Here is a 26,140-nt window from a genome sequence, read left to right on the forward strand (position 1 = left end):
AAGTTCACAGACTTTCTATACCATGAGAAGAAATTTATTGCAGAGATGCTAGATAGAAACTGCTGCTTGCTAGCAAAGGAGCCTGCCAACAAGAGTTAAGGATGGCAAGTAATAGGTAAGTAGAAATCTCTGCAGAAAACTATTTATCTGCCATCATTAGCCACTGGATTGGAACTGTTTTCTCCCAGTGTAATATAATAGCACACCTACTGCTTGCATGCTTACCTGCTTTTGGATTGCAGATACCCCAGCCACAATAAGGACAATTATGTTACCAACAGCCACAGTCAGCAGCCATCCTGCCTGCAGCACTGCCTTCATGTTAGACGGGGCCTGTGCAGACACACATTTAAGTTTCGGTGGTATCACTTATTTTCTGATGCATTTACTGCAATCTTTACCTTACAATAAACACTGTTTCTCCGTGGGGAAGAGGATGTCATGATTTGCTAGGTTTTGGTGGTGGTTGGAACTGTTTTTAAATTTATTTTTTGACATTAAAAATTGCTAGAGAGCTAAACAGGTCAGGAGAAAGCTTTGAGGAGCAAGAGACCACGAGCACACTAACTATAACACTTTTTACTTACACACACCGAGTAACTAACATGTGCACAGGTGTAATTTTACATCTCAAGAATACATGGCACACATGACATGAAGAAATTGCATCACCTAGCAAATCACACCTGACAACATTTCCATCACTGCAGTTTCTAGATTTGGAATTAAGAGAAGAAATACACACAGCTACTAAAGCGGAGTCAGGAGACAAAGGAATTAAAAGTGTATAACTAAACACTAATAAAAGGCTAATGAAAAGGCTGTACGGAGTAAACTCTTGTGGAGATGATGTGCCACTACTTCATCATTTTATATTTGAGAGCTCTCCAGTTTGGTTTTATTGCAGCAGTACAGTTGCACTTATTTTCAATGGATTGTTACATGGGAGAAGGAAATTTGAGGACTGGTAGTCAAGTCTTCAAATGATATAACTCACCATAGCTTCATGGAAAACACCAAATCCTATTTGAAACTGGGCCAACTTGCATCAGCCTATACAGTCCTCCTAGGAGCTGTGAGGGGCATAGGGATCAAAGCAGCAGCACAGCACCACTTAAAAACAATGCATCATGGAAGATCTTAACTTGCACCAAGATTCTTAGCTCAGGAAAAAGAATACCTACCTGTGAGTATGAAAACTCCAGCCCAGTGACAGAGAACAGCACTTCTGCACATGTAAGAAGAAAATACTGAGGGATCTGCCAAGCCATATGGACTGTATTCGGTGCAATATCTTCAAAGTGTGTAATGATAAGTTTGTTTTCAACACACTGGAAATTAAAACAGCATGTTAGGAACAGTAATAATGAGTGTGCACAGTTAAGGCATTCTAAGCAGTTCTATAATCATATAGAAAGTTCAGAGTAAATAACAAATATTGCGCATGAAGCACTGCATACCTAGCTATAAAGTACAGCTTTTTTACAGCCCACTTCTTTCAAATCTGTAGTGTCTAACAAGGCTAAAGGTTTAAGGCCATTAGTGGTGATCATGAATTCTTGCATTATGTATTATCATAACACACCTACTGCTTGCATGCTTGCCTGCTTTTGGATTGCAGATACCCCAGCCACAATAAGGACAATTATGTTACCAACAGCCACAGTCAGCAGCCATCCTGCCTGCAGCACTGCCTTCATGTTAGACGGGGCCTGTGCAGACACACATTTAAGTTTCGGTGGTATCACTTATTTTCTGATGCATTTACTGCAATCTTTACCTTACAATAAACACTGTTTCTCCGTGGGGAAGAGGATGTCATGATTTGCTAGGTTTTGGTGGTGGTTGGAACTGTTTTTAAATTTATTTTTTGACATTAAAAATTGCTAGAGAGCTAAACAGGTCAGGAGAAAGCTTTGAGGAGCAAGAGACCACGAGCACACTAACTATAACACTTTTTACTTACACACACCGAGTAACTAACATGTGCACAGGTGTAATTTTACATCTCAAGAATACATGGCACACATGACATGAAGAAATTGCATCACCTAGCAAATCACACCTGACAACATTTCCATCACTGCAGTTTCTAGATTTGGAATTAAGAGAAGAAATACACACAGCTACTAAAGCGGAGTCAGGAGACAAAGGAATTAAAAGTGTATAACTAAACACTAATAAAAGGCTAATGAAAAGGCTGTACGGAGTAAACTCTTGTGGAGATGATGTGCCACTACTTCATCATTTTATATTTGAGAGCTCTCCAGTTTGGTTTTATTGCAGCAGTACAGTTGCACTTATTTTCAATGGATTGTTACATGGGAGAAGGAAATTTGAGGACTGGTAGTCAAGTCTTCAAATGATATAACTCACCATAGCTTCATGGAAAACACCAAATCCTATTTGAAACTGGGCCAACTTGCATCAGCCTATACAGTCCTCCTAGGAGCTGTGAGGGGCATAGGGATCAAAGCAGCAGCACAGCACCACTTAAAAACAATGCATCATGGAAGATCTTAACTTGCACCAAGATTCTTAGCTCAGGAAAAAGAATACCTACCTGTGAGTATGAAAACTCCAGCCCAGTGACAGAGAACAGCACTTCTGCACATGTAAGAAGAAAATACTGAGGGATCTGCCAAGCCATATGGACTGTATTCGGTGCAATATCTTCAAAGTGTGTAATGATAAGTTTGTTTTCAACACACTGGAAATTAAAACAGCATGTTAGGAACAGTAATAATGAGTGTGCACAGTTAAGGCATTCTAAGCAGTTCTATAATCATATAGAAAGTTCAGAGTAAATAACAAATATTGCGCATGAAGCACTGCATACCTAGCTATAAAGTACAGCTTTTTTACAGCCCACTTCTTTCAAATCTGTAGTGTCTAACAAGGCTAAAGGTTTAAGGCCATTAGTGGTGATCATGAATTCTTGCATTATGTATTATCATAACCATAATTATTTTTATAGTTAATAATGGCTTATTGTCCTGTTTAGGATACCAGAATTCTATCATATATACTTATATATGGTAGACAAGAGGAAATTTAAGGATTAAAGACAAGAGGAATAATTCTACAAGTGTTTTTTTAATTGAAGTATCAACATGGAAAGGAATTCTATATTGTCCATCCAATAGCAGTGGCAACTCACATCATCAAGTGAAATGGTATAGACAGCACCATATCCAAATTCCTTTGAACCAGCTGTACAATTGTACTGAGGCACTGAAGCCCTAATTGTATATGACCTGAAAAAGAAAAAAACCCAAAACCCACAGCTCAGACCATAGGTATAGTCAATTGTGTGCATCACATATTTAAAAAAGCTCTGTGCCCTTTTCCCAAGGACAGGTAGGCCTAGGAGATTAAATTAGGATAAAAGATAATGCTTACCAGCCTGGATGTGGAACGGCGCTGTAATTACTGACAGAAAGAGGATCCAGTTCTCCAAAAACTATGTCATCCATAGTAACATTGACAGTAAAATTGAAATTGTTTATGAACCTTTAAAATGGAAGAGTGATTAAATACTACACAAAACAAGCAGAAGTCAAAGAATACATGTTTTACTTTTTATTATATATCGGCAGCACAACAAGTATCAAGTCTTCCCATTTAATACCTTTTTTAAAAAAATTCTATTAACATTCTGGAAAGAACTCTTAAATCTCCTAGAAATGTAGCTAATACAAAAAGCCAGTTACACTCCCATCAGCCCACTGCCTTAGAAGAACATCAAAAGCGAGCCACTACTACAACCAGTAGGTAATGCATCTGAAGTGGGAGATGCAGAAGAAAAGCAGAGAGGGGAGAGGTTATCTTGGATCCCTCTAATGCAAGATTAAAAACAAGGTATAGGTATGTAATCCATACCATTTGTTCAATAAAAAATCTAGGCAATGGAACAAAGCATACGCTTCCAATTTTAGCTAAATTACACTCAAAGCACATGTGCAAGATAATTTAAGTGAATCATGACTCAGATATTATCCCATCCCCTAAAATGTCAGGGGATGTGTCCAGCAAAAGGTGAGTTCCTACAGTACAGAAAACTTTACTTCAACAAGAAGAGGCTACCCAAAGACCCAAGATTGAAGAGAGAGTCACACTCCTGTCAAAATGTAGACACCAAGAAAACTCTACCTGACAAGACTTTTTCCATCGTTTGGTTTTGACGTGACATTGTCCTCTCTCTGGTGGAAGAGACCATAATCAAAATGTGTTGTTGACATCAGAGAACAGCTTAAACATGCACTATTACACAGCAGAGGGAATTAACAGAGGCTTCAGAGCAAGACTCCAGACCTTCTTCTTTAGGTTCCTACTAGCACACACATCTACTAGAAAACACTGTATGACCACACACTTAAGTATTGGCGAAAGTGTAGTTGTCAAGATACACAAGACATTGGTAATTTTTTTTTTCTAAAGGACATCCTCGTGTACTCTCTGCAGCATACCAGTCCTACTAGGACTTACTAGGTACAGCAGAGATAAGGAGAGACAGAAAACAAGACAATGGAAAAAATTTATCCAGAGCTTGTCCTCTCAGCTTCACACACTCCACATAGATGCTTTTCAGAACATTGATTTGTATCTTAAGAAATAAGCAGACTTACCCAAGTAGAATTGATGTGTGGTGGAATCCATTTAAATGCCAAAGTGTAGCGCTGTCCCCCATGCAGCTTCAAATCCTCAGTTTTATTTTGATATGCAGAAATTATGTCTAATGATTGCAGCTTAGAAGTCTCAAATGTCAAGTAGCCAGTCTACAAAGACAAATTGCAATGGATTTATGTGCAACTGCATATTTGTCTACACTTTTGAGGGAACGTTGAAGGCTCTTGGGAGGGTCAGAAGTTTATACATGTTACTTCTGAAGTGCCAGAGATCATGAACATCACCTAACTTTCATTTTTGATTTGTTTTCTACATCAAGCATTAATTCCATTTGATCATTATTTTTTATTACTTTAATTGGTTAAACAAGTTCAAAGTTACATGAGCTTCCCACAAGCATTATGGAATAGCTCTTCTGATTTCCTGTTTCTTGCTCCAGATAAATCAGGCTTACCATAACCACCAAGAGAAATTCTATTCAGCCACAGAAGAAGCAATAGCATAAGACGTGATGCTGCATTTTCCAAAAAGCAGCAATAATATGTTTTAAATAGTCAAAACATATTTATTCAACATAACATACTTAAACCATTAGTAAACATGTTAGTACCACACTAAAATAGGCCCTTTGTTTTATAGGATTATCAAAAGCACTTTATAATCCACATCTGGATGATGGTGTCTGTAATAGGGAATAGAGCGTTCTATAGCTTTCATTTTCAGGTATGTACCATGGTACATCAATTCCCTGACAGTACACAGTTTGGGTGCCCTTATCTTCTCCTCACAACGCTGTTCCTATGTGAGGCAAATTTGGAGGAGGTTGGAGTAAGATCTCTCCTCTTCAAGGGAAACAGAACTCCAGGCTATCAGAGAACACACTTTCTAAGATCCCTTATCAAAAACATCCATCAGAGCTACCACATTTTGCTGTCAATAGAACTACCAGTGCTGTGCTGTATTAGAACCTGAAAAAGTTCTCGGGCAGCAAAACAGGAAGCCTAATGTGTGATGTGGCCACAGAAGAAGCTCCCTGTTCAGGTAAGTCATTCCTGACAGTAATAGCAGCAGCTCACAGGAGCTGAATGGACATTTACTGCAGGATGGGGTTACTTTTAGGAAATGGAACCTTTTTAACAAGAGTGAAATTTTCATCTAGTTCCAAGTCACTAAAGTTTATGAAAGTTTCTTGGAAAAAAACCTATTCTTGTCAGAACAAAGTAGTAATACTTCAAATATTAACATAGTTACTATTTTTTCAACCGCTGTGTTTTCATTAACAATTCATTCCACAATACAAAAAAAAAAAAACCCCTCCAAAAAAAAAAAATAAAAACCCCAAAAAAAAACCAAACCAAAAAACAAAGAGATAACTCAGTAAAATTATTGGAGTAAAAATACCTTAGAAAATAATCAATTTTGAACCATTAGTTAAGAATGACTCTGACTTACTCCATTAATTTTTAGCATAATTAGTTTTAATTTTTTTTTAATATTGCACATCTGCCCTTACTTACCTCTTTATTAGGTGCTACATCCACAGTCTGAAGTTGAGGCTGGAATTTAACTGTTGCAGGAACAGCACCCAGATTTATTAATTTAATTTGAGTTTGCTCAGCTGCAGGGAAAACTGGATAGGTTTTCTGGAGTACAGAAAAAAAAGTAAAATCAGTGCCCTAAGTCACTTGGAAAAGTTACTATAATTACTGTAATTTTTATTATTTCATGTTGAAGATTAGTGTTTGCCTGCTGGTCTGTGACTGCCTGACAGTGGAGACTGGAATCAGGTTTTGTTACTAGTCTCACAAGTTGCCTTAGAAAAGAAATCTCTCATCCACAACAGGCACCTCTAGACCGCTACTCAGATCTTGGGGTGCAATGGATCACCACCCAGAGGTGTTGCCAACATCCCAGCTACAGGGGAAAGATTCATTGGGTTCAGGCATGGCACCTCCCTTTGGGGCAAGGAAGGTTAGGGGAGACAAATCCTTCCTTCAAAAAGTGTCATCTTGCTCCTGCTGTGATGATGCTTCCCAGACTATCACACTTCACCTCCAGTCTAAATCTCAGAAGAGGTCAAACATACAAAGCTGCCCTCTGGTAGGCCAAGCAAGTGTCTGGTTTCCAGTTTTTAGTCTCAGTTTAGTCTCAGTTTGAGGTTGCCTTTCATGCATGATTTGTGTTAACTGCAATGTGATGTTTTGTAGAATGGTGTTTGTTGCTTGTTAATTTTATGTGTTAACAACAGTATTGCAATAGATTTTCCCTCCGCTTCTATGCTTATATCATTGGCTGCAAATTTAGGAGTCTTGGTCCATTTTCCCCTTAAACACACCTTTTTTTTTCCCTGAATTATTAGCTAAGTATTAATGGTAAATACTTGCATGTGGCTGAACTTACATCTATTTGCACTTGCACAAGAGCAGCAGCAACAAAAGCCAGAGAGCCAAGGAACATCCCCACAGTCATCTTCTTCAGGGGCCTGGTACAACAAAAGACACGTGAGATTTAAGAGAAGTGCCAATTCAAAGCTTCAGCTGCTTGGTTTTTCTTTCCACCTTGGGAAACTCAAATGGCCACAACTGGCATATTATCACCATTTGGAGGGCTGATGTTATTACAGAAAGTGTTCTGCTGAGCTGGGAACCTCTCAATTCATAGTTACACTATCAGGAAATACATCTTTCCTGCAGTATCCTAATAACCTGTTACTCTGCATCTGCTGGGCTCAAACATTGACTGACCATGATTATTAGGTTCCTGAAAAAATCTGTTTTTGTAGGAAGAAAAAACCCAACCCAATACAGTTGTTAGCTGTAAAACAAGAGACAAGAAGATACGCCTTTAAAAACAGACTGACAACTTGTCTCCATATTACTGTGTTTAAATAAGATCGAACAAAATCAGGGAAATTTATTCAATTAAGAGACATCTACTTGCATGCAGTTAAGCTGTAAGGACAGATTTAGAGTATAGATGTCATTTGTGGCATCATTTATCCAGTGCAGAATATCCACAAATGAATGGCAGTGTTCCCAGCACAGCACACACTCCAGATTTTTAACAGCTATATGGAAAAACAGCAGTGCGCCTTAGCTGTCTGAAAATTATTTGAAGAACTGTATTCTCTTCTGCCTCTCCAAGCACTCTTGCAACTGCTAGCCACTTCATTACCAACATTGAAAAACAATGTGCAATGTTCCCAAAGTTCTGCCTAGAAGGGTCCAGTAAACCAGACTCCCAGCTGAGACTGAAGAGGAAATGTCTTGTGCCTCAGTTGTTTTTTAGCCCAAAGCATGACAAACACCAAGGAGGTATGTTGCATTTCTACCTCCTATTCTTCTGGAGAGGGGGTAGACATAAGGGATATGGAAAACAATCGAGATCATCTCTTCTGCAATCAAAAGATGTTGTCCTTAACTGAAAAACATTGTTCCTCTTCTCTTAGATTTTCCTCTTCTAATCTGTGATGCCTATACATACCATTTGCAGTATTCTGGGGTTTTTTTTTTAATATTTTATTTCTTTAAAATATTAAACCCTTTTAAATACAGTTTTCTTTCATCCTTAGCTGAATGCTTGCTCTTGTTACTTTAGGGCTGGAAGAGCCAGTTAAAGAAACCATAAAAATGAGCCTCTGTTGAAATCAGATAATTACATCAACTTACGTAAAATTCAGCTTGCATTTCTTGATTAAAGGATAAACCAGAGAATCTACAACTGGGACCATTACAACAATCAGGATTGGATTCACAATCTAGGGAAGATGAACATGAGAGAAAAATTAAGTATTTTTCAAAGTGCTTTTTATAAGTAAGGGCAATATGTATACAATCTTTCAGAAGTACTTGAAACTGGCAGATACAAAATTAACATACCTGCATTTGGTCTGGTTGAATGTGAAAACCCTGGTGAAGAAAAAAATAAATAGCTTTTAATATTGTGACAACATATAAAACAGGTCTGAAAAGTGTTAATTAAAGAAAAAACGAATAAAAAGTAACCTACAAAATCCCCATTCATTGTTGTGGCTTGCAGTGTCCATCTTGACCCCTTAAAAAGAGAAGAAGAAATTAGGTGTCACAGTAAATCAGTGTTCCAAAGTTCCTTTTGAATTGTTTTCATTAGTGAAGTGTTGGAAAAGACATGCAATACAAGAAAAAGTAAAGCTAGCTTGCTATGGGTGTGTTGTCTGCAATATAAACCTTTGAACAAAGTGAGCCTCATGGCCCATTCCATTTCCTTTACTTGTTTTGTGAAACACAGCAGAAAATAACTTAGTGCAGAAATCAGCTGGAGAGAGGGCAGGACCATCCTGTGCAGGGCACTGCCATGTGCTGGGCATAGGAGCCACCCCAGGGCCCATGTGCCACCGGCCTGAGCCCCAGCAGCCCACACATCCCCCTCACCCATCCTTCCCTCCCACTGCCCAGAGTCAGAGGACAAGCCAGGGCCTGACCTGTCTGGAGCTCTCTGCCCCAGAAACCTGCCTGTCGCTGGGACAAGCGGGGCAGACTTCAGGCCTGAGCCCAGGATGAGACAAGAACACTACCACTGCATCTGTGACAAGATCCCTCAGCCACCCAAGACACAGCACTGCCAGAGATATTACCCATGGAATAAGTACTGAGCTCTGAATTTCATAGCAGAAATTCACAGCTCCAATTGCAACAGGTCACACTGGCAGCTGCAGCTCACAGGCACTGGACTGAAGCAGTAAGATATGGGGAGTCTGGACCAAACTTCCTCCTGTCTGACTTGGATAAGGCTTTCACCCCCAGTTCTCTCAAGCATCTTCCTAAATTCATACTTCAGTGCTTAACTATGAATGATGCTTTTGTGTGTCTTGAGAACCCAGTCCACCAAGTAAATGGGAATTACAGGCTTATATTTATGCTTGAAGGTGTAAGGTATTTATAACAGGGTATGAGTGATTAAGCAAACTGACATCCACATCATTTAAACCCTGATTCTCCAGCTGATTTACACAAGGACCCTAAATTTCATCTGACAACTGAAAATTGAAGAAAGAATTAGTTTTCTTCTTAGCAATTAGCACTAAGAAAACTTTAAATTATTGTTTCGTCCCCTGAGTCCCAGGCTGATACAAGATTTGGAGAGGCCTTGGTCACTGAATCTGTCCTGGGTATACTCAGATAAACTGAGATTGCTCCTGGCTGCAGATCATCTGGTACTGATGTGACTCAGTGACTACCCCTTTGCAATAAAACCAGGATAAAGAATTTTTTTTTCCATACTCCTGTAGAGACTGACATGGTACAGCTCTACTTACCAAGCCCAACCATTGCTACTTACCTGCTGGTCAAAAACTGCCCAGAACATGGGGAGAGGGATGTAAAGGAAAAGCACCCTCAACACCATCTTTATCTGAGCAATCAGTCGTTTCTGCAGAAAATAAAAATTACACAAGAGCAATTGGTTCAAAAAAGAAAGGAAAAAAAAAAAAGACAGTTTCAGACTGCTACTTGCATCACAGCAACAGGTAAAGACCCATCATGTAATGTTTACCCACACATTCAACTTTGCATGTTGTGGCTACCTCTGATGATTTCTGTTAAAACAGTACAAAGTCTGCTTGTGTATGTGGGAAGGGCTGCTGGTTAAAGGTGACTGATACCACAAAGACTTGGGCCTCTTTGCATGTACACTGATGGCAGCATAAGATTCAGCTCTTTTTGAAGTGAGCATTTGAGCAATAGGCAACTGAGGAATTTCACATACGAACAAAGCATACAGGCAAAGGAAAAAAAAGGTGACAGGCTAAGGTTTGTGCTGCCATTGGCAACAGGGCAGAGAGGATAATAGGCAAGGGACAAGTTGGGAACTATGGGATACAAGGCTTTGAGAGTCGTGATAAGAAATTGTACTGGTGTGGAGGGAATGCAGTGTTTACCCACTTAAACTGAAATTCCAAAGCATAATTCTGATGTTTCATACCAAGACAAGTAATATGGCTCTGTGCATTAATCCTGACAGGCAGCATCATTTCCCTCTTCCCCTCTGCAGCCATGAGAGACAGGAAAAAGAGAAGGAAAGATAATGCTTGCTATTTTCCTAACCAAAAAACTTAAATGTCTGTATTTTTTTGGCAAGAGAAAGTATTTTTTTGTCTCCCCTTGAATTTCCCTGGACAACCTGTGATTACACAGAGCATTCAGTCACACAGCTCTACTTTCTCCCACAGGAGCTGAGGAGATAACCCACAATGCCAGAAGAGCACTGAGGATTGGCCAGGTCAGCTACTGAACGAGGGAGAGCGCATGAGGCAATGGATCAGAGCAGACAGAGAGAAGCTGAGGGTCAGCAGATGTCACAGCTCAGGAGGCTCCCCCACTACTTACATCATACTTCTCACTTGCCCAGTCCAGCCAGTGCTCTCTCTTAGGGAACTCCTTGCTGCGATGACGAAACCTGTTTTTGATGGCAAACTGAGGAGAGACAGAATTATGTTTAGTGGTGCTACAAATATTTAAAACTACAAACTGGTTTGTCATTAGAGATGATGCTCCTGACTTCTTGTGTTTAGAGGATGCTACAGGTGACTTGACTTCTGTTACCTGCTCCAATCGTCTAGGGGAATGTTGTTTTGAAGGCCTCACACTTCATAACCAGCAGAGCGTGCACCTGGGGTTAGGTGAACCAAACAGCTCAGAGCAGTCCCTCTCAACATGGGTTGCTGTGAGGAGCTGGAAGATCTGCCTTCTTCAGACTTACTTATTTACAGCAGTAAATAGAGTAGTGTCATATGCACAGGTTTTCCCAGCTGAATGGCTGTAGGAGAGAAGCTCCTATGACAAGCTCCATCTTGTAGGTATGTCTCACACTTTGACATTGAATATACACAAATATAGTCCCAAAGAACTCCTAAGATTTTCTGCATGGAATAACATTTACAGCCAAGCTGGGCTTTAGGAGCAGCAGACTAAGCAATGGCCGAAGTCACCTACAGAGATTTGCTTTTGACAGTGCTTGCAAGATAGGCAACAGGCTGAGCTGTATGAAGTTGGCAGATCTGTAGGGGTGTGTTGATTTGGCACTGCCTGACTTTTGGTAGTGAGGGAGTGCCACAGCTTCCACCATGTCTGACAGAGCCAATCTCTGATGGCTCTGAAAATGGACACACTGCTGACCCAGTTTGAGAGGTTGGTAATGCCCTGTGATGACACATTTAAGAAGAAAGAACAGGGCACATGCAGTTTCTTCCCCAAAAGTGGGGAAGCACCATGTTGGCGCTGCCCACAACAATACACTGGCTTGGTGTGGACCCTGCCTAACCGCCCCTAACTAACTGCACTGCGAGCGAAAAGGGCAGGGGTGGTGGAGCAGCTTCTCCTTCCCAACACCCCCCATGAAGAGAGACATTAAATTGCACCAGCGCCACCGCAGCTGCCAGTACATGCACAATGGCAGCGGGACCACCCAGCCAACAGCAGAAGCATGACAAGCGATTCCCAGATGTAGAACCTAGGTAAGATCAACTTCTCTGTGCTGCAGGATCCTGCAACAATCTTTGAATCACTGCAACTTGTTGACAATGGTACCTACAAGCAACAGTTTTTCTTTAAGTCAGAGAAGAGAAGGAAGTGAGGACATAAGGCAAAACAACATGGCAGCACCAGGGTCAGTGGAGAAGAAAGAGGGGGAGGAAGTGCTTCAAGCATCAGAGCTGAGGTTCCTCTGCAAGCCGTGGTGAGGACTACAGTAAAACAGACTGTCCCCTTATAATGCATGAAGTCCATGGCAGGTGCAGAGATCCACTCACAGCCCATGGAGAAAGTGCTTACACGGGAGCAGGTGAATGTTAGAGAAAGCTGTGGTCTAGTGGGAGATCTGAGAGAGAGAGGGGCCCCCACTCCCAGAGATAGAAAGAGCCCTTTCTTCTAAACTAGAACAGCCTATCCTTAAAAAGCTACCCTCGGTGGACAAGTGACCCATGCCACAACAATTTTGGTATGACTGTTTGCCTGTGGGAGGGACCCCATGACACAGCAGAAAAAAAGACTTCTCTCTCTGAGCAAACAGAAATGATTAACTCAAAACAGAAATGATCTCAAATGATGAACTGACAAAGATCTCCGCTACCTATTTTTCTGCACTGTCATTGAGAAAGAGGGAGGAGCTGAGGGGTGAAAAGTGTTTTGAAAGCTTATTTTTGCTTCTCATTGTCCTACTCTGTCTCTGTTGATAATCAATTTATTTCATGTCTTTATATTTGAAACTGTTTTGCCCTTGGAGGTGGTTTTTTTTTTTTTTTCCCAGCCCTTTTCTCAGCTCATGAGACCTCCTTTGATCTTTTTCCCACTTCTTTGCCCAGCTGTAACAAAAAAAGCTAAGAAAACCCATTGCATGGGTGCCTGGCATTTGGCCAATGTCAAATCACAATGGAAAATGAAGAAACTCGTACATGAATAAATGTGATCTCAAAGTTGAGGCTCTGCAAAGATGGGACATGCAGCGCTATTCATATAGATTCCACTCCTTTCCTTGCAGGATCACACTGATGTGCAACCCCCAGAATTTCCTTAACACAGTGAGGATCAATAAACTTCTGCATTGTAAATAATATTCTTTTAATAAGTAATAAGTTCTTGCTGATAAGATGCACTAGTAGCTCTGCTCTTGACTCAGCTCAAGGCATGTTTACCTCTTTCTGTATAAAGGGGCACAAATATGGAAGGAATGACTCCCAAAAGTTGGGATATATCTCAGCTCATGAGACCTCCTTTGATCTTTTTCCCACTTCTTTGCCCAGCTGTAACAAAAAAAGCTAAGAAAACCCATTGCATGGGTGCCTGGCATTTGGCCAATGTCAAATCACAATGGAAAATGAAGAAACTCGTACATGAATAAATGTGATCTCAAAGTTGAGGCTCTGCAAAGATGGGACATGCAGCGCTATTCATATAGATTCCACTCCTTTCCTTGCAGGATCACACTGATGTGCAACCCCCAGAATTTCCTTAACACAGTGAGGATCAATAAACTTCTGCATTGTAAATAATATTCTTTTAATAAGTAATAAGTTCTTGCTGATAAGATGCACTAGTAGCTCTGCTCTTGACTCAGCTCAAGGCATGTTTACCTCTTTCTGTATAAAGGGGCACAAATATGGAAGGAATGACTCCCAAAAGTTGGGATATATTTTTACATAACACTGACACCTTATTTTGTTTCCTATCCGTATAAATCCACACAAATCAAGATATAGAGAAAAAGACACCCTAAATGTGGAGGTGTCAGTAAGAAGCCTTCTGTAATAAAGCAAAAAACTTCAGAATCTTTCCTCATATTAAGAGAGATTTCTGATTTAGGCACATTTACAGAACAGCTTTGGGAATCCCTGCCGGGGTTTGGGGAATGTAAGCAGTACTTACTCCGACACATTTGGAAAATTGAAGCATTACATTTCCTTGTGGTTTAACTTTCTTGTACATTCGGCTTCCAATTACGAACACAACTACAATATGCAAACAGAAAAGCAACTCAGGAATAAATTAAAATAGCGGCAAATAATTTGGTATGGAAACTGCAAGTCAAGGAGGTAATCAGGGTGGGAATAAGCCTCCCAAGAAGCAACTCAATTGCCGATTCACATGCTATCATACAGTAAGGCCAATCAAATTAATACCAGCAGATTGCTTCTATTCATAAATCTGGCAACACTTACAGTAAGTACTTAGTGGGAGGTTTGCTCAACTGAGGGATGGTCAAAACAAGGGCATTTAGGACTTTAACTCTGGCCTTGCTGTAGGGGCTCCTTCTCGGGAGCTCACAATGCTGCAGCTCACATCACGCAGGGACACACAAGGCTCTGCCCGAACTGCAGGACTGGCCAAGGTGTAATCTGCTCCCAGGCACATTGCTCAGCCTCATCGTCCCACACGCAGGGCAGGACACAGGCAAACCCCCACAGCCACCGTCCAGCCTGGGCTGGGCTCACAGGCAAGGCGAGGTCACTGCAAGCCAGGTGGGCTCCCAGTCAGGACCAAGAAGGACAAGGACCATGAGGGATGCTGTGGTACATAATGGCACCCCCAGTTTCTTGGTCAGCAGTAAGGCTCAGGGATTGACCTGTGGCACAGCTGGTAAAAATGCAGGTGTTTGAGAAGCACTGGCATATCAAATACAGGATTTCTCCAGATCAGGGACAATTAACTCACACAGTTTATAATCCTGGACTAGAGATAATGTCCAAAACACACATTTTCTGAGAGTTCTCACACTGCATTCAAAAGATCAATTTGTACACACCAGTAATCCAAGAAACAGAGCCAGTAGTTTACATAATGTACAGAATTCAAAGATATATTCATGCCTCAGCCCAGCCCCATCCATCTTCTCTTGGCAAATCAGACTCTTCTATGAAAGCGAGTGCTTCAGATTATTCCCACCCACCTTCCCACCCAAGAAAAAATTTCAAGTCAAAAATAGCAGAAATTATCAGGTACTGGTAGAGGTCAATACCTGGAGATTTCTATCACATTTTCATTATTCTGAGATTGTTATCATCTAATTACCAAGGCAACAGGATGGCAAGAGGATCACCTACCCAAGGCAACAGCCATGAGGATAGCAGGAACTCCAAAAGCAAGCGGGTAACATTCCTGTTTGGTATGAATGCCACACTCTGAAGCTGAAGTAAAAATAACATGAAACAAGAGTCCTAGTCAGCACTGCTGATGTTTTCCATATGATTTCTGTTCTTGGCATTCACTGAAAACTCACAGGGGAACAACTTTTCAGTCTACTGACTTCTTCAGAGTGGAGGATCAGTATCCAAATTCTCTCATTATTGGAAAGGGGATTTATGTATCACAGAACAGTTCAGGTTGTAAGGGACCTCTGGGCATCATCTGGGCCAAGCACCCTGCTCAACTAGGGCTACCTGGAAGCAATTGTCTAGGACTGTGTCCAGATGGCTTTTGAGTATTTCCGTGGATGCAGACTCCACAACCTCTCTGGCAGCCTGTGCCAATTGTTGATCACCCTCAGAGTGAAAAAGCATTTCCTGATGTTCAGGAACCTCCTGTATTTCAGCTTGTGCCCATTGCCCCTTGACCTGACACTGGATACCACTGAGGAAAGCCTGGCTCCATCCTCTTCACTTCCCATCAACTATTTTTATACTTTGACAAAATGTCCCCTTTGCCTTCTCTTCTCCAGGCCAAACAGCCTAATGCCTCTCAGGATCTCCTCACAGGAAATTTACATCTAGCTTTACACTGAGACATGAAGAATTACACTTGAAAGGTCAAAAGCATGTCATTAGTCAGAAAAGAACTAGATTACAAAAGTTTTGGGCTAAGTTCAGAAACAAAGATTCTAGTGATGTAAGTGTAGCTTGTTGAAATCAAAAAAAAAAAATCACAATCACCAGCCCCCTCCCCTCCTTGGCATTAGTCAAAGATTTGACTCTTACTGACTTCAGCAGTATAAAATAAAAAACTAAACAAAATTATTACATTCCTCACCATACTTCTTCTAAGAGGAGAATTAGAGAGTATGATTTGGAAAAAAATGTTAGCTTGCAGATAATTAATGTCTTGATTTAGTTGTATTAGTCTTCTAGTCAAACCTTTCCAGGTTGAAACAGGTTAGCACTTCTCTCAACTCAATTTGTCTTTTTTTTTCCAAGGAATTTTTCACCCTGTATCAGCAAGGAAGCAAACTACATGCTGTGCCTTATGCATCTCTACTTCCTTTTTTTGGGAAAGGACAGAATTTGCTTTAAGCAAACATCCAACTCTTCTACAGGGTCTTTTCCAGTCAAGAAATCCCAAGGCCAGAAGTTCAGCTTTTGGGTTATTCCAGAATTCATATGCTGTTTCCAGAAGGCCTTTGAGAAAAACAGCCTTCTGAACCTGCTGGCAGGTGCATCCATACAGCACCATCTGTGCAAGCTTGCCACAGAAATCCATATGCATACAGGCTAGCAAATTGCTGGCTTTTGTTTAGCATCATGCTATTCTTCACAAGCAAAAGAGAACATAACTTTCTTATTTAACAATATGAAAAAAATATTTACTTTCTCACATGGATGAATATACTCCTACATGCAGAGATGCTTCTGTACTTAGCATGGGCACGTTTCCAGAGGAGAAGGCTCTCTCTCCCCTTCCTTTCCCCCAGGAAGCAATACAATTCTTTCTAGTGTGATAATTTTAAAGGTGTTGCAAGATGTGACACATTTGTACCTTAGTGGAATTAAGATCTGCATTAGGCATACAAGATGCTAGCTCCAGCATGTCTTTTCAGATCTAGTACTTCTGACCCTAAAGGCAATGAAGATCTTCAGCTGGCTTGTTTTTGAGAGTACCTCATCTCTGAGAAGTTGGATGACGCACTGAAGACTATTTGCTAGATAACTCCAGTATGTCAGAGAACAGAACTTTAATTTAAACCAGACTGGACTGCAACCCAACACGCCTTTTCTGGTGTTTAACAATTGTCAACAAACACGTCACCTTACCTCTGATAATTGGAGTGATTAAAGTAGATAAGAGACTTCCAGCATTAATGGACAAATAAAAGAGAGAGAAGAAGGTACCTCTTTGCTTTTCCTACAGTAAAAAAAGAAAGATGTTTAGAAAGGCTTAGCCACAACCACATTGATGAGCCTAGAAAAAAAAACAGCACCTCTATATTCAAAGTTCAAGACAAATAATTAACTAGCTCCTTCTTCAGCTCCTCGGGAAAACCCTGCAGTAATGCATCTATCTAAACATGTATATTACTAGAGTACTATAACAGTCAAACATTAGTTAGAGTATCTGTATAACTGAAAATCTGAAAGACATTGTTACCTGATCATCTTCAAACTGATCTCCACCAAATGCTGACACACACGGTTTGATCCCACCAGTACCGAAGGCAATAAGGATCAAGCCAACTATGGACAGAGCACTGGAACAGAGGAGAAAAGAAAAAAAAAATTGTGTTAGTTCTTACAGCATACATAATAGATTGGTTAAAAGACAGTTGAAATTCAAGTAACATAAACTAAAGTTGTCCCATGTTTCATCCGCTTGGGACAAAAAATTTGTACAAGGCAACTCACATGTTCACTGCGATAGTATCGGGAGAGCCATCTTGGTTGTGATCCGTCAGGTCATTTATGGAGCCCACGGACAGCACTGCCTGCCCAATTGCATAAACAATGGACAGGTAGAGAATGGTCCTGTTGTCAAGAGAGGAGATACATTTTCTTAAATATGTTAACACACAGATAATTACACAGCTAATGCAGACTTCTTCTTAAAGAATCCTGGTAATGAAAAAAAACTAACAGATACAATAAGTTATGGATGAAACTTGTCAGAAGCTACTATAAAAATCTGGCCACATGCCACTGCCACAGTATTTCTATTCTTTTTATTATTATTATTCTAGGTAGCTTTTAATTAATTAAGGTAGCCTTTAATTAATTAAGGCATCATAACAAATGGATTCTATAGGTATCACTAGGTCACAATATCTTCAGTGGTTGCCTTTTTAATGACCAACTCAAGAATGCCATTTTCATATTTTTCATATGCTGAAGATCAAATGGACTACCCTGCAACACTAAAATCTGCAATTTACACTGATTTAAGTATCATTAAACATCCACTATGTTATTTTACATTTTAGTTGAACAAGTCAAGAAAAAAGAGAAATCAAAAATCTGCTTCAAACATGGAAATTCCCCAGAAATACTGTTGCAAACAACAATTCTATACCCCCAACTTCTTTGCTGTAAGCATACCAACATTTTTACACTCAGATCTGAGTGAGAGCTGCACTGAAGAGTCCAGGCTGCAGTCTTTCAGCCTGACTACCTTGGCCAGGAGGTGCCTAGGATGATAGTACTGCATAATCACCAGCCCTCCCACCCTGGCTTGAGGGTCCAATCCTCTTTTCTGTAAGCAAAAGCATGTTCCATTTTCACTTTGTTGGACCTGAAGTACATGGCTGAAGTTTAACCCATGTTCATTTGTGTCCTTGGGTGGGTGTCCGTTCACAACAGGCACAGACACAGGTCTCCAGTTTGGAGAAAAAGCAGGAGGAAAACAATGCAATGATGTGAAAATATTAAAAAAACCTGTTTTCAGGAGTAGTCCCAAACCAAGTGCAACGCAGGAGAATGAAGGACAATGCTCAAAGACCAAGAACAACCCAACTATTTGACACAAGATCCTCACAGCAAGCTTGGAGCAGCACCCTGGCACAAGAGGGACATTAACCAAGTTTCCCTCACTTTAAAACAAGGTTTCTCTGACTTAAAATTGCCCTTGCCTGTAGCGTACCAAAAAAAAAAAAAAATCAATAAAGCGGGGAACATGGAGTCTGCTGTTTAGGGTTATTTAAAAAAATTACAGACATAACAGACACAGTTGAATGGGTTGGTTTTTAAATAGCACTTCCATCTAGTTACTTTATTTACCTAGCAACCTGGGAAAAAGTCTCCAATTAAAGTTGAACCCGAGCTGATCAGGAGTGAATGAAACTTCTGAGTTTTGTGAGGCTTATAAACCCACTGCAAAGACTTACTTAATTGGCACTGCATTGACAGCACACAATTTAAAAAATTACTGTGGTTTTTGTCTATTTTCCTCAAGAAATTCACATCCAACAATATGTGAGCACGTCCCATCACATTTCTTGACAGATACTACACCAAGTACATGGACTGTGGAAGATTGAAGTCTCTCCTTTAAGAGTGCTTAAGAGTACCTAGGTTACCTCCTCTTCCTCTTGACATCATAAATTTTTAAAAATTCTCGTTTAAGCCTTCCTCATGACACCTTGCTGCATTTGTGGGTGTTAAAGACTAATGGTATATCCTAAAGCATGTTTTCTGTTGTTTAGGCCATCCTAACAAGCTTCTGTTAAAGGTCTGGGCCTTTCAGTTGCAGCATTGGCATATCCAAGTACCAAAGGAGAAGACACGCAAGGTCTGCTAAGTTTCATCTTGATAAAACATGAAAAAGCCAAAATAAATTTAAAAACAAACCACAGCATCTAGACAAGCAAGTGCACAATATATTTAGGCTGCAATCTGTAAGACATCCAGCTAGTTGCAGTGAGTTTGCAGTGCTCAGAGCAGCTGCAAAGAGCACACAGGGCCGTGGTTGCAGCCCTGGGCTCCCAGGGGCTGTCCCTACAGCGGAAGGAGACAGTGCAGCTGACTGCACAGCACATCTCTAATCTCTGGGAGACCTTTGGCAACACTGCTTACATTATTGGCTCATAACCATCCATAAAATCTGTACTGTGCTTTTTCTCAGGCAAAGTAAACACTTTTAGAATCAAAACATCAGGAAAGGAGAGGGAGATAAAGCAGTTGGAAATAAGCTGGTTACATTTCAAAGCACTGCACTGGTACTATCCTGACCAACAAGACTGCAGCTAAAGGCACAAAAGACATCATTTAGAGAATGAATTGCTACTACCCCTCACTGATCTGTCAATTCTGAAATCGCACACTATTTTAAAACTTATTCTAAGGCCCAGTTAACACCAGACAACACAGTAATTCACTATTTCATTGGCCACTTGCAACAGGTAAAGAGACTGCCTATGTTATTATAGCCTCTGTAATCTATTTTCAAAGCTTGGTGAACACTCTCCTTAGTTTTGCTTACATTTCACCCAGGTGAGAGGAAAAACATGCAGCATGCTCAGAAAGCATGTTACCACCCTTAACCAACTAGCAGAAGTGGAACATTTGTTAATTCACGGTGCAGTTTCAAGTCTGAGCTGAATCAATGAAAACCTCAAGCTGTGGTGAAATAAAACAAACTATCCTGGAGCAGTCAACACCAGCTCTGAAGCTATTGCTCACAGCTGCAGTTTTAGGTGATGGTTTAAGTGACACTGGTTTTAGGTGAGCTTTCAAGATCTTTGTTTGCTTTCTGAGGAAGTACTCACTTAAATTTTCCCAGCCAAGAGTCCGCAATGATTGCTCCAAGGATTGGCGTCAAGTAACACAGAGCAACAAATGTGTGGTAGATGGCAGTGGCAAAGTTGTCTTCCCAGTGTAGGAAACGTGAGAAATACAAAGTGAGCACAGCTGTAGGAAGAACAAAAAACAACAGGTTACAAACCCAAGTCAGGCCTGGATAATGCTCAGCACAAGGAGACAAGGGATGTACCTTTCATGCCATAGTAGGAGAACCGCTCGCAGAACTCATTGATGACAATGAAGAAAATGCTCAAAGGGAAGCCAAAGCAGAGCACCTGGAGGCAAGAGACAATGTGAGCCCAGAGCTGTGCAACCCAGACTAACACTCTTCACTGCAACCCACACTCAAGCAAGCTCAACATGGACTCAGTGGGAGTGGGTAGGTACTCAGGGTCTGTACACTGCACAGGCTTCTGTGGGATGACAGTAGTTTACCTGAACCAAGAGTCAGTTTTCACTTTCCTCTCTTGGTCCCAAGAGGTCTGCACACTTCTCATCTGCCCTTTGCAAGAGACCTTTAGCAATGCTAGCAATCTTCACTGATATCCAAAAATATGCAAAAAGCCAATGTTTTTGGAAAAACGAAATATCAAAACCCAAGGCAAATCAAAAATGCACCAAACCCCTGCAGTATACCAGTTAGAAGCTCAGGGCTATTTTTAAGCACTTGTAATTAAAACAAATAAACATTTACACTTTTCATTCAAGGAAATTCCTCAGGAAAACTTCTTATCCTTAAAAATACTCTGCTTGATGATTAATCTTTCATTTCTTCAGACCTGATAACAGAACGGACTTTATTCCTAACCTAAATTGGCATGGCTTTAGCTGCCAGGTTCACTGAGCCTTCACCTGCTGCAAGAGGCATGTGCATGGTCATCATCATGCAGTTCTTGCCATTGAGACAATGGTTAAAAAGCATACATCAGGTACAAATCTGACATGGTCACTAGAACTGCAACTTTAATTTCTGATCACCTACTTGTCTTCATGGAGTGGATGAATATATGACATAATTTATATTAAAATTAGTGGGGATGCCATTTACACATAATCCTACCTTTTAATCTTTTTATGGTATCAAAGAATCAGATTTTAAAGATGCTTCAGTACATTCCAGAGGCAAAACAGTCCTTTCCCATGCTCCACTTAATTAAAAATGGCACTGTTTGGATTGCAAAGGTTTAGGAATTCAACTAGTCTTTATTTTGTGTGAAACAGGAAGAAGTTAACTTTGCAGATCAAAAGGAAAAAACCTGAGGCAGGGAAATCATGCCTGACCCAAGTGAATTGCGAGCCACTGTCTCCAGCAAAGTCTCAACAAACAACGACAAACAACACCTGTTGGGTGCTACAACAGGCTTTTTTTGGGAATCCTGCAAAAGAAATGAAAATAAGAGTGGCAGGAGAATTGTTGCCTGATCTGACTCAATCATGAGGATGCCTGAGCAGCCTGAACAACGTTGACCTTCACTGTTTGCAGAACCAAGTAGATACTGCATATCTTACCCATGATAAGCAGGCTTCACAGCAAGAACCCAAACTCAGCTGAGGCAAGTGACCCTCTAGCTTTAGACAACAAAAACTTTGAGCCCTAAATTTTTATATTTATACTTGCCACTCTCGATTTATCACATCCTCCATGGGCAGAAAGAGGTGTCTCCAAAGGAAGACTATTCACATGTATCCCAAAATTAGATAAAATTCACTTGAGGATGCCCATTTCCTTCAGCTGAAAGCAGCAGGAGGTTTGGACAACTACTCCCACCTTGGATGCAGGTGTTGGTGGGCTGGAATTCACAGAGAAGAATGCCTTGTTCCCCATCCACACAGCACTCCCCTAAGCCATGCAAATGGCCACGGGATGAAGAGTCACACACTGAAGTTCTGGTTCAGCACACGTTAAGTTGGTGACTGAAACAGTAACCCAGGCTGCGTGACTTGTAATTGGGAATAGCCCAGGTGGAGAGGAGGGAATGCCTGTTCCTGAAGCAGAACAAAGACCTCCCCATGTCTTTATTTGCCTACAGAGGAAAAGAAAGACACAGCAGTCCTGGCCCAGGAACTGGTGGGACCCATCTCCACCTGAATTTCACAAAACCTCACTAAAATCTTCTGACCACTTCAGGTTCTCACAAACCTCTCCAATGTTTGCACATCACCCTATGCAAGACCTTATTCTTTAGGAGGGGGTTACATGCTGGTCTGGGGAGGTCACAATCCAGCAAGGCTAGAATTTGCTTCAAGCCATCACTGCTTCTATGCCTGGTGGAGCTGTCCTGCATTCCCATGCTGGCACAGCAGCCACTGGTGGTTTTTTAGTGGCTGCCCCCAAACTGGAGGGGGTCTGCATATCACAGCTGGAGCTGAGCATGGACAGGGGCATGCAAGAGAAAGCTTCTGGGTCTTTCCCAGGTGACCCAGGCCTTCTGTTTTTCCAGGTTGATACAAGCAAAAAGAGACTATACAATTAATCCTTGCTAATATATGATGTCTACTTGTCCTTGTTTTGCACTGTACTGTCCTCTCTTACAGTATTCATGTGCCCATACGCACATCTAACCAAAACCTTTTCTGTAGTTACCCTCATTGGTCAGGAAGCTCCAGATACACCACCAAAAATGTAACCTGGAGGTTATGTTTTATAATTCCCTCCATAACCTCGTCCTGCCCTGGGGATGCCACCACCCTGCTGCACAGCTATGACTTGGGCTGCTGAGAAAAAGTCTGTGGAGGAAAACCTTGCAAGATAAGAAATACAAAGGCAGAGTTGGGGTTCCTGAGACACATGTTGTTAGCAGTTCAAAGATTCAAGAGCAGCTGCAGTTCAAAGATTCAACTCATCTGCAAGAAGCATAGGCTCCAGGGACCAATCTCCTCCCTACCAACATCTGCTCAGTCAGCAAAGGCTCTTCAAGTATTTTATCAAGGTGTTGAGCAAATTAATGCTTAGCTAGAATTTATAAGTTACTAGGCTGCTTTTGCACACTTGCCAGTAAGTCTTCATTGTATACATTTAAGGTATGTTTATAGGGTGATTTTTATTTTGGGCACTGCTAACATTACCAAACCAATGTAACCTGAAGAGAATCAGCAGAGCAACTTTTGATGAGGGAAAATAATACTTACCGACTTGCCAGTAGTTTTTCCACCTGTGGAGGGAAAAAAACAAAATACAAGTTAATAGCAACTAACAAGTAATAATACTCCTTTAAAAACCAATGGAAGATTCAAAAAAGGTTCAACTCTAAACACATATTGAAATATAAACACACTACTGGTCAGAGTGAGTAAATTTTCAGTTTAGTAAAGGGAGACTTCATAGTTATTAGGCAAAGCTTCACTCAACTACCTTTGGTTTTTGAGAGTGTGCATAAACTCCCAGGAGAAGCTCAAAAACACTGATGAGGAAAAGCATCCCACAGCTGCTCACCACACATCATTCAAGGGGGTGGTAAACCAGCAACCCACAGATGATGAGTCCTGGAACAACTCACTCTTGGGGATGTTACCTTAAAGGCAAGTCAAGATTAAAGAAGAGGCTCAAGATGCCCTGCCAGGGATGGAGGTCAAGTCCTGAAAAGGAACTTACTATAGGGACTAAAAGGAACTTACTAAAGGACTGACTATAAAGCCCAACTGAGTGATCCACTTCAGCAGGCATTTCCATAACCTAAACCTTTAACCTGGGAAGACCTGAAAGAGCAGACAGCTGCTTGCAGCCCTGAAGTCACTTCCAGCTGCTCTTAGCAGGTCCTCTACCCCTGGCAGCACTCCAAGTAGAGCCCTGCAGGGCTTCCCCTGCTCAGGAGACAGGCTTGGAGGCTGAGCTTCCGCTGTGTCAGATAAAGGCCCCGTGCCCATATAGTGGATGCCAACACTTTACATAAAATCACATGAGCAAGCTCATTATCATTAAGATAAGACCAAGAACAAGATGTGAACTTTGAAATCCCTGCTTGTAAATGAAGTCAGGCCATAATACATCTATAAGGCCATAATACATCTTATAATACATAAAAAAGTATGTTTGTGAAAATCATTATTTAGTCCATAGTCCACAACAGATGAAAACAGCTGACCACAACACTATAGTGTTTAACACAATATTACATCAAGTAAATATTTAGAAATCACTGAAACAGATTATTGCAATTCTTTCCTTCACTGCTGTGGACAAGTACCTTTACAAGAGAGACAGTAGTGCTATGCAGATGATTCAAGAACATATTTTCCAAGAGTGCAAGCAACATTCTGAAAGTGATAACACACCCAGTTCAGGGCACATGCAGGTACATGAGTTATTGAAGTTATTGGCAATGTCCCTTCCACACCCCACCAGACAGGATACACTGAAGGACACCAAAGTGTCAGCAACAGCTCATCTTCATATCAGCTCCTTGGTTATTTCCACTTGTTGGTCTTTCCAGCACATGTGCATTACACTGCCAGTTTTTTATAACATGGACAGAGAAAAACAGATTGGGAAGCTCACTTCTGTCTCTAAACTAAGCCTTGGGAAAAAAATATTTAGGATTGCCTTGTTTGTTGGGTTTGGGGTTTTTTCTGCTTTCCTGGCGGCAAAAGTATCACCTCTGCAAGAAACCTTACCCACAGGACATGACAGAGGCAATTTTTTTCAGACATCGTCTGACTTGAATGTTTAAGAAACGCAATTATTTCTAAACATTTTGACTTCACCCCTCTATTCTCATTTTGCAGAGAGGGTTGGGGAAACTCTAGATTGCATTAAAGCCAGCCTTTCAACACAGGCACCTAAACTGAGCACTCCACTGTCAGGCAGATTCAGGGTCTGACCTATAAAGCGCCAAGCACCCACCATCTTGCACGATAAATCTGAAGTTTGCTAGTGGCATGTTGGAGCAGTCCCTCTTTGGGGCAACCTTCAGCCTCTCTTATTCTTTCCCCACAAAGAATGACCCGCAGAACTGCTCATTTTCGTAACACCAAAATACCAAAGAGCTCCACATTTTTCAATACAAAGCTTCAAACAGTTGTGCACTTTGCATCCCTTAAGACATTTAATATTTTTTAAGACATGTGAAGTCAACAGCCACTCAGTTCTTGGCTTCAGCACCACATCTAAATAATGATCAGTGTGCCATTCTCTCCATCCAACCTTGCAGGTCAGGCGGGGCAGCCTTATAGCTCCAGCCCCCTCCCACCAGGGTGGTTCCTTCCCTGCACTCACAGAGATGCAGTGGATGCTGCAGCTCTTACAGCTCACAATCCGTGACACAAAATGGGAGCACACTGCCTTGTTCCATGCAGCCATCACACCAACTCTGCCCGGATGAAATGCTTCCTGTCTGTGGCCACAATAAATCTGCACACACCATGCTGTCACCTAGGATGTTTCTGGCTCCAGAGCAAGCCTACAGTCCTGACACCTGACTTGGGGCACAGACAAGCCTATTGCCTCTGCTCCCTGGAGCAGCCCTACAGCACCCTCACAAGGATGCTGCTACCATCAGGACATCCCCCTCCAGGAGTCCCTGCTTCACACCTTGCTGCTCCAGAAAAACA

At 41.2% G+C, this 26,140-nt stretch overlaps 1 protein-coding gene across 1 annotated transcript in view; it reads right to left on the bottom strand.

The window, feature by feature from the left end:
- Positions 1-1,574: 1,574 nt before the first annotated feature.
- SLC15A1 (solute carrier family 15 member 1) overlaps positions 1,575-26,140 on the bottom strand; it is a 35,663-nt gene continuing 11,097 nt past the window's right edge. The window contains exons 3-23 of the mRNA XM_041423389.1: positions 23,723-23,745; positions 20,784-20,868; positions 20,560-20,701; positions 17,708-17,827; positions 17,454-17,553; positions 17,120-17,210; positions 15,200-15,283; positions 14,025-14,107; positions 10,992-11,078; positions 9,946-10,035; positions 8,638-8,682; positions 8,508-8,537; positions 8,298-8,386; positions 7,030-7,111; positions 6,147-6,272; positions 4,629-4,778; positions 4,153-4,202; positions 3,403-3,513; positions 3,161-3,257; positions 2,564-2,710; positions 1,575-1,712 (exon numbers count right to left, since the gene is read on the bottom strand). Of these exons, the coding sequence (XP_041279323.1) occupies positions 1,575-1,712; positions 2,564-2,710; positions 3,161-3,257; positions 3,403-3,513; positions 4,153-4,202; positions 4,629-4,778; positions 6,147-6,272; positions 7,030-7,111; positions 8,298-8,386; positions 8,508-8,537; positions 8,638-8,682; positions 9,946-10,035; positions 10,992-11,078; positions 14,025-14,107; positions 15,200-15,283; positions 17,120-17,210; positions 17,454-17,553; positions 17,708-17,827; positions 20,560-20,701; positions 20,784-20,868; positions 23,723-23,745 (1,970 nt within the window). The remainder of the gene's footprint in view (positions 1,713-2,563; positions 2,711-3,160; positions 3,258-3,402; positions 3,514-4,152; positions 4,203-4,628; positions 4,779-6,146; positions 6,273-7,029; positions 7,112-8,297; positions 8,387-8,507; positions 8,538-8,637; positions 8,683-9,945; positions 10,036-10,991; positions 11,079-14,024; positions 14,108-15,199; positions 15,284-17,119; positions 17,211-17,453; positions 17,554-17,707; positions 17,828-20,559; positions 20,702-20,783; positions 20,869-23,722; positions 23,746-26,140) is intronic.

The sequence above is a fragment of the Onychostruthus taczanowskii genome, unplaced genomic scaffold (genome assembly GCF_017590055.1).
Source record: "Onychostruthus taczanowskii isolate IOZ18803 unplaced genomic scaffold, ASM1759005v1 scaffold77, whole genome shotgun sequence".
NCBI classification, from domain to species: domain Eukaryota; kingdom Metazoa; phylum Chordata; class Aves; order Passeriformes; family Passeridae; genus Onychostruthus; species Onychostruthus taczanowskii.